The 8,949-nt window shown below is 46.6% G+C and overlaps 1 protein-coding gene across 1 annotated transcript; it reads right to left on the bottom strand.

Annotated features, from left to right (window-relative positions):
• Positions 1 to 7,750: 7,750 nt before the first annotated feature.
• Positions 7,751 to 8,227, bottom strand: LOC116968555 (histone H2AX-like). Its single transcript, XM_033015325.1, has one exon. It carries the CDS (start codon positions 8,198 to 8,200, stop codon positions 7,820 to 7,822), a length of 381 nt encoding a protein of 126 aa, XP_032871216.1. The 5' UTR covers positions 8,201 to 8,227; the 3' UTR covers positions 7,751 to 7,819.
• Between the last annotated feature and the right edge of the window lie 722 nt (positions 8,228 to 8,949).

Here is an 8,949-nt window from a genome sequence, read left to right as displayed (position 1 = left end):
ATTGTTTGTGTCTTCCATAGTGAGGACAGAACTAAAGAACTCATTTAACTGTTCTGTCATTTCCTTGTTTCTCCATTATAAATTCATCTGTCCCTGCATGTTAGGGACCTATATTTGGGTTCACTAATCTGATACTATTTACATATCTAAAGAAGCTTTTACAGTCTGTTTTTATATTCCCGCAAGTTTTCATTCATGCTCTTTTTGCACCCTCTTAATTAACCCCTTTGTCCTCCTCCATTGAGTTCTAAATGTTGCGGTTCTTCTCACAGTCCTGGTGTCGCTGTTACGTTCCCGTCCTCTGCACTGACACGGAAACTTTATCTTCTTATTCCCTCTCAGCTTGTCTCTGTCTCCAAATATTTCACCCACAACGTTACATATAGAGCAGACTAATATGAACAAGGTACTGCTGTTGATGTGGTTTAATTGCTGTGGTGAACATGATGTATTAACTGTAACCTCCTGTGTTGTAAGTCCCCTGAAATCTCTTCTTATCAAGATCACTACAAGTTCTCGGTCCTTTCACTGAACCAACTTTTATACCTAAGTGCGGATTTGACCCCGGTTCATGAATAATAACCTGTCCATAATCTAATTCCCTTTGCATAAAAATCCAACCGCTGTTATGTTCCATGAATTGCATTTGTTTCGAATGGCTACCAGGTGAAATTAATGGGAGGTTACATTCCCAGAAACTCCTATCAGATAATTAATTCACTCGCTGTCTGTATTATAAATGGATCGGGATCAAGTGAAGGGTGCAGTGGCTAAACCACATTCACACATTTATAATGTACTAGACTAAGTGGGACCAGTTGGGCTGGTCACCCAAAGCAATATTCCAGCTCATCACCAATTCCAATATTGCTCGCCAGTGGGGGGGCTTTCTGTTGCACTAGTATGGGTGTTGTGGGCGAAGGTACTTGTTTCCAGAGGGCTAGTATTGACATTGTGGGCCGAATGGATTCTTGGGCTGGCAGCTCAGTCACTGAGGCCTGGCAGTACAGCCACTCGGACCTGCCAGGCTGGCAGCTGAGAAACTGCCAGAAATTCTGCCCATAACAGGTGACAGACTGTGAGAGAGGGTGGACTGAATAGATTATTGGGCTGGCAGTTCAATCACTTACGGCTGGTGGGCTGGCAGTTCAGTCACTTACAGCTGGTGGGCTGGCAGTTCACTTACTCACGACTCGTGGGCTGGCAGTTCACTTACTCATGGCTGGTGGGCTTGCAGTGCAGTCACTGATGCCTGGTACGCTGGCAGTTTATTCAGTCACCCCTCTTCCCTTCATCCCCCCACTCTGCTCCTTGCCATTCCCCTTCCCCCCACACATTCTGTCCATCTCCCTACAACCTCCCCCCATGCACTCTTAGCAGATCTCCCAGAGCAGCCATTCCTGCCTATTAGGTTCCCATTGTGATGAAGAACACGCATGCATGAAAAGTTGTAAAATGAGTTATTAAAGTTTAAATTGTGAATTACTCTTAAAATATAAGAACAATTAAAGATGAGAATGATTGTTATTTCTAGTTGTGTTCTGCTGCCCACTGCCTCTTGATGGCTATTTGCTGTTGATTAAAAAAAAGAGACAATTTTAATATAGAGAGATTGAGCGGTTGTAATCTGTTGTAATTCTCAATCCTCTGGACTCACTGAAGATTTTGTGCAAAACATATTTTTGAGGCGGGGCTGTCGGGGTGGGGTGGGGGGTGGCTTCTTCTTTCCTGTTGTGTGCACAGCCTAAAGTTGTAGGACAACTTGTCCTATTTGATCTTCTGTTTGTGCACGTCGAGTTGATTGCATTAGTCGAAACAGGGCGGACCACGTGAAGGTTGCAATCTTCCACCCCAGGGGGTGGCGAACGTCCTGCAGCCGAGAAGAGGGGAACGGCTTCAGGCGGGGGCTCTCGTGGGCTGATGAGGGAGGGGGTGTCCTGCAGCGAGAGATGGGGGCGACTTCAGGAGGGGGAGCATCCTATAGCTAGGCGGAGGGCAGCGTCTTGAGGTGGGGATGCTAGTGGGTGGGGGGGGGGGGGGGGGGGGGGGAGTGAGTGACCCACTCATGGCCTCTGGACTCACTGCCTTGGGACTAACTCATGGTCTCTGGACTGACTGACCAACTCATGGCCTCTGGACTTTCAGACTGAATCACAGCTTGTGGGCTGACTTATGCCCGACTTCTGGAGTCCGACTTTTGTAAACTGAAAACTGTAACATCTACATTGAAGAACAGCTTCTCCCTGACAGCCATCAGGCTATTAAACATAACGAAATACTATATTATTTGTACTATTTGTTGATTACACACACACCCTCCACGACAGACAGACAGACAGACAGACAGACAGACAGACAGACAGACAGACAGACAGACAGACAGACAGACACACAGACAGACACACACACACACACACACCTAATTCACTAATTTACGGATAATTAGTAAATTACTTGAAACTGGGCCTTTGGCGCTCTTTTTAAATCTTCTTTCCCTTTGACTCACTTACTTCCAGCCAATACTAGCTCTCGCTGCTTCTCTCCTCTCTCCGGCGGTCGGAGCTCAGTCAATCGGAGAAAAGACTGCAGTGTGATTGCCGGTCAATTTCAGTGCAAACAAGAACAGAGGCAAATGTTATCATAATATCGTTTCCATCAATTTATATCGATTTTATTGTCCCCATAAATCGTATGCGGTGCGGATTTACTGATCCACTAGCGAAACTGACGGAATTCAGCTCTGCCCGAGGCTGGATATTAGTCGCTGTTTTCGGAGAGAAACCTTGAGTCGATGTTAGTGTTGCTGCATTAATTGTTCTGTAGGTGAGAGGGAAACGGAGTTGGTTTCGAGGAGGATCTCTTACTGTAGGTCGCTGCTGTAGGTTTGGGAGCAACAACAGCAGCAGGAGCTTAGCAAGAGATACGACTGATTGGCTCTAGCCCAAGTGGGAGGAGAGAAGTGAAAACAGTTAAAGTACAGGTCAAGGACAGGCAGACTTGACTCAGAACTGCTGTAGGTTTGGGAGCAACAACAGCAGCAGGAGCTTAGCAAGAGATACGATTGATTGGCTCTAGCCCAAGTGGGAGGAGAGAAGTGAGTCAGTGCTGGGAAAACAGTTGAAAACTGAGGAATTTGGTTTGTAAATTGGTAAATCAGGCAATTTATCAGTCAATTTAAGCAAGACTGCTCTTAGCGAGCGGCAGTGAATGAGCGGCCTTGTGAGGGAAGTGCCCTGTGAGAAAAGTGTGAGTCTTTGGCTCGAGAGTCTTCGGAGAGGAGACGAAAGAAGGAGATGTCAGGCAAGTTGATTCAGTGCGATGCTTGCAGTATGTGGGAGGTCAAGGACACCGTCAGTGCCTCTGGCTGCTACAAATGCGAGAAGTGCATCCAGGTAGAGCTCCTGAAGGGCCATGTTGGGGAACTGGAGAAGCAAGTGGATGACCTCCGGTTCGTCAGAGAAACGGAGTCGTTCCTCGACAAGTCCTACAGTACGATTGTTACACCTAAGGTACTGGAAGAGAGAAGGTGGGAGACAGTGAGAACGGGAGGGAAGCATGGAATGCCAACGTCCCCGGGTGTTGTACCTCTTGTGAACAGGTTCACCCACTTAGAAGCTGTCAGGACAGAAGAGGTGTTTACACTGGGCGGCGGACAGGCTTGTGATGCGAATAGGGCTGTTGAGCCAAAACCAAAAAGGCCTAAGGCAGGCAACGCCATTGTAGTGGGAGACTCCATTGTGAGAGGTACGGACAGGGGTTTCTGCGGCAACAGACGGGATGCGAGGATGGTGTGCTGCCTTCCTGGTGCCAGGATCCAGGATGTCACGGACAGAGTGCAGAAAATCCTCAAGGGCGAAGGTGAACATCCGGAAGTGGTAGTGCATGTCGGCACAAACGATGTCGGAAAGAAGGGGATGAATATTCTGCAGCGTGACTTTAGAGAGCTCGGAAAAATGCTGAAAAGCAGGACCTCCAGGGTTGTTATCTCCGGTTTGCTTCCAGTTCCTCGTGCTGGCGAGAGCAGGAACAGGGAGATACGGGACCTGAACGTGTGGCTGAGGAACTGGTGCACGGGGCAGGGATTTAGATTCTTAGATCACTGGGATCTGTTTTGGGGTAAGGGGGAACTGTATAAAAGGGACGGATTGCATCTTAACAGGTGTGGGACCAGCATTCTGGCAGGCAGGTTTGCCACCGCTACACGGGTGGTTTTAAACTGTATAAGGGGGGTGGGGTGTCGAATGGGCTAGTGGAGGATGGAGTTAAAGGGAAAGGGTTTCTTAAATGTGTGAGCGTAGAGACAGAGGGGTGTAAAATGAGGGTAGAAGCAATAGGTAGCAAGGTGAAAAGTAAAAGTGGCAGGCAGACAAATCCAGGGCAAAAATCAAACAGGGCCACTTTTAAACATAATTGTATAAGGGGTAAGAGTGTTGTAAAGACAAGCCTGAAGGCTTTGTGTCTTAATGCAAGGAGCATTCGTAATAAGGTGGATGAGTTGAATGTGCAGATAGTTATTAATGAGTATGATATAGTTGGGATCACGGAGACATGGCTCCAGGGTGACCAAGGCTGGGAGCTGAACATCCAGGGATATTCAATATGCAGGAGGGATAGAGAGAAAGGAAAAGGAGGTGCGGTAGCGTTGCTGATTAGAGAGGAGATTAACGCAATGGAAAGGAAGGACATTAGTTTGCAGGATGTGGAATCGGTATGGGTAGAGCTGCGAAACACTAAGGGGCAGAAAACGCTGGTGGGTGTTGTGTACAGGCCACCTAACAGTAGTAGTGAAGTTGGAGATGGTATCAAACAGGAAATTAGAAATGCGTGCGACAAAGGCAAAACCGTTATAATGGGTGACTTCAATCTACATATAGATTGGGTGAATCAAATTGCAGGAGTGCTGAGGAAGAGGATTTTTTGGAATGTATGCGGGATAGTTATCTAAATCAACATGTAGAGGAACCAACGAGAGAGCAGGCTATTTTAGACTGGGTATTGAGTAATGAGGAAGGGTTAGTTAGCAGTCTTGTTGTACGTGCCCCCTTGGGCAAGAGTGACCATAATATGGTTGAGTTCTTCATTAGGATGGAGAGTGACATTGTTAATTCAGAAACAATGGTTCTGAACTTAAAGAAAGGTAACTTTGAGGGTATGAGACGTGAATTGGCCAAGATTGACTGGCAATTAATTCTAAAAGGGTTGACGGTGGATATGCAATGGAAGACATTTAAAGACTGCAAGGATGAACTACAAAAATTGTTCATCCCAGTTTGGCAAAAGAATAAATCAGGGAAGGTAGTGCATCCGTGGATAACAAGGGAAATCAGGGATAGTATCAAAGCGAAGGATGATGCGTACAAATTAGCCAGAAAAAGCAGCATACCGGAGGACTGGGAGAAATTCAGAGACCAGCAGAGGAGGACAAAGGGGTTAATTAGGAAAGAAAAAATAGATTATGAAAGAAAACTGGCAGGGAACATAAAAACTGACTGCAAAAGTTTTTATAGATATGTGAAAAGAAAGAGATTAGTTAAAACAAATGTAGGTCCCTTGCAGTCAGAAACAGGTGAGTTGATCATGGGGAACAAGGATATGGCGGACCAATTGAATAACTACTTTGGTTCCGTCTTCACTAAGGAAGACATAAATAATCTGCCGGAAATAGCAGGGGACCGCGGGTCAAAGGAGTTGGAGGAATTGAGTGAAATCCAGGTTAGCCGGGAAGTGGTGTTGGGTAAATTAAATGAATTAAAGGCCGATAAATCCCCAGGGCCAGATAGGCTGCATCCCAGAGTACTTAAGGAAGTAGCTCCAGAAATAGTGGATGCATTAGTAATAATCTTTCAAAACTCTTTAGATTCTGGAGTAGTTCCTGAGGATTGGCGGGTAGCAAACGTAACCCCACTTTTTAAGAAGGGAGGGAGAGATAAAACGGGGAATTACAGACCAGTTAGTCTAACATCGGTAGTGGGGAAACTGCTGGAGTCAGTTATTAAAGATGGGATAGCAGCACATTTGGAAAGTGGTGAAATCATTGGACAAAGTCAGCATGGATTTACAAAAGGTAAATCATGTCTGACGAATCTTATAGAATTTTTCGAGGATGTAACTAGTAGCGTGGATAGGGGAGAACCAGTGGATGTGGTGTATCTGGACTTCCAGAAGGCTTTCGACAAGGTCCCACATAAGAGATTAGTTTACAAACTTAAAGCACACGGCATTGGGGGTTCAGTATTGATGTGGATCGAGAACTGGCTGGCAAACAGGAAACAAAGAGTAGGAGTAAACGGGTCCTTTTCACAATGGCAGGCAGTGACTTGTGGGGTACCGCAAGGCTCAGCGCTGGGACCCCAGCTATTTACAATATATATTAATGATCTGGATGAGGGAATTGAAGGCAATATCTCCAAGTTTGCGGATGACACTAAGCTGGGGGGCAGTGTTAGCTGTGTGGAGGATGCTAGGAGACTGCAAGGTGACTTGGATAGGATGGGTGAGTGGGCAAATGTTTGGCAGATGCAGTATAATGTGGATAAATGTGAGGTTATCCATTTTGGTGGCAAAAACAGGAAAGCAGACTATTATCTAAATGGTGGCCGACTAGGAAAAGGGGAGATGCAGCGAGACCTGGGTGTCATGGTACACCAGTCATTGAAAGTGGGCATGCAGGTGCAGCAGGCAGTGAAGAAAGCGAATGGTATGTTAGCTTTCATAGCAAAAGGATTTGAGTATAGGAGCAGGGAGGTTCTACTGCAGTTGTACAGGGTCTTGGTGAGACCACACCTGGAGTATTGCGTACAGTTTTGGTCTCCAAATCTGAGGAAGGACATTATTGCCATAGAGGGAGTGGAGAGAAGGTTCACCAGACTGATTTCTGGGATGTCAGGACTGTCTTATGAAGAAAGACTGGATAGACTTGGTTTGTACTCTCTAGAATTTAGGAGATTGAGAGGGGATCTTATAGAAACTTACAAAATTCTTAAGGGGTTGGACAGGCTAGATGCAGGAAGATTGCTCGCGATGTTGGGGAGGTCCAGGACAAGGGGTCACAGCTTAAGGATAAGGGGGAAATCCTTTAAAACCGAGATGAGAAGAACTTTTTTCACACAGAGTGGTGAATCTCTGGAACTCCCTGCCACAGAGGGTAGTCGAGGCCAGTTCATTGGCTATATTTAAGAGGGAGTTAGATGTGGCCCTTGTGGCTAAGGGGATCAGAGGGTATGGAGAGAAGGCAGGTACGGGATACGGAGTTGGATGATCAGCCATGATCATATTGAATGGCGGTGCAGGCTCGAAGGGCCGAATGGCCTACTCCGGCACCTAATTTCTATGTTTCTAACTGAGGAATATCTGCCTAAATGTAACTTCCCGCATCAGCCAACCGCTGTTTCATGTTTAGTTTTGAGGTACAACGCGGAAACTGACCCTTCGGACCAGCGAGTCCGCACCGACTAGCGATCCTCACACATGAACACTATCCTACAAATGATAAGCGTTTGAAAAAGATATATTTTTAAACATTTATATCAAACCAATTAACCTACAACCGTGGACATTTTTTGAGTGTGGGAGGAAACGGGGAGAACGTACACATTGTGTACAGGGAAGCGCCCGTAGTCGGGATCGAACAAGTGTCTCTGGCGCTGTAAGGCAGTTGGTCTACCGCTCCGCCACCGTGTAGACAACTCAATGTGCAGTCGGTTTTCGACAACAAGGCACACTTGTCTTGCACTAAACATAATCGATGATCTGCCCTTCCACAGACATGGTGAGTGGCTCTGAAAAGAGCCTTTGGGTCACTATGTTGAGTTTCTCTCGCTTACTTGTTCGCTGCGCCGGTTTTCTTGGGCAACAGCACGGCCTGGATATTGGGCAACACACCGCCCTGAGCGATGGTCACCCCTCCCAGCAGCTTGTTGAGCTCCTCGTCGTTGCGGACGGCCAGCTGCAGATGTCTGGGGATGATGCGGCTCTTCTTGTTGTCCCGGGCCGCGTTGCCGGCCAGCTCGAGGATTTCAGCCGTCAGATACTCGAGCACAGCAGCCAGATAGACAGGGGCTCCTGCACCCACCCGCTGAGCATAGTTGCCTTTCCTCAAGTGCCTATGAACACGACCGACCGGGAACTGCAGTCCAGCCCGGGATGAGCGAGACTTGGCCTTGGCCCGAGCTTTGCCGCTGGTTTTTCCTCGTCCAGACATCTCCTGATGTTTTGTACACGCAGAATGAGAAAATGATCACAGACTCGCCTTTCTTATACCTGTTTGAGGAATCCAGAGAACCGCTGGTGATTGGTGAAAAAGGTCATGATCTCATTGGTGTGAAGAATGACCCAATCACAGAACTGTTTTATAGAAACATAGAAATTAGGTGCAGGAGTAGGCCATTCGGCCCTTCGAGCCTGCACCGCCATTCAATATGATCATGGCTGATCATCCAACTCAGTATCCCGTACCTGCCTTCTCTCCATACCCTCTGATCCCCTTAGCCACAAGGGCCACATCTAACTCCCTCTTAAATATAGCCAATGAACTGGCCTCGACTACCCTCTGTGGCAGGGAGTTCCAGAGATTCACCACTCTCTGTGTGAAAAAAGTTATTCTCATCTCGGTTTTAAAGGGTTTCCCCCTTATCCTTAAGCTGTGACCCCTTGTCCTGGACTTCGGGAGCAATCTTCCTGCATCTAGCCTGTCCAACCCCTTAAGAATTTTGTAAGTTATCTACCAATCAAAACCCACAACACAAAAGCGCTGAAAATAACTGCCAGTCCCTCCAAAACTCGAACTTTGAAATAGCCGCCAAACTATAAATCTGTATATCAATACAATTTGCTACATCACATAATCATTGCTTTTTTTATTATAATATTTTATATAAGTGCATTGCGTTAAGATGTTAATTATACTGCTGCGAGTAAGAATTTCATTGTTCCGTTCACGGTACATATGAC

The sequence above is a fragment of the Amblyraja radiata genome, chromosome 45 (assembly GCF_010909765.2).
Source record: "Amblyraja radiata isolate CabotCenter1 chromosome 45, sAmbRad1.1.pri, whole genome shotgun sequence".
In the NCBI taxonomy this organism is placed as follows: Eukaryota; Metazoa; Chordata; class Chondrichthyes; order Rajiformes; family Rajidae; genus Amblyraja; species Amblyraja radiata.
This window is presented reverse-complemented; position numbering and strand designations above follow the sequence as displayed.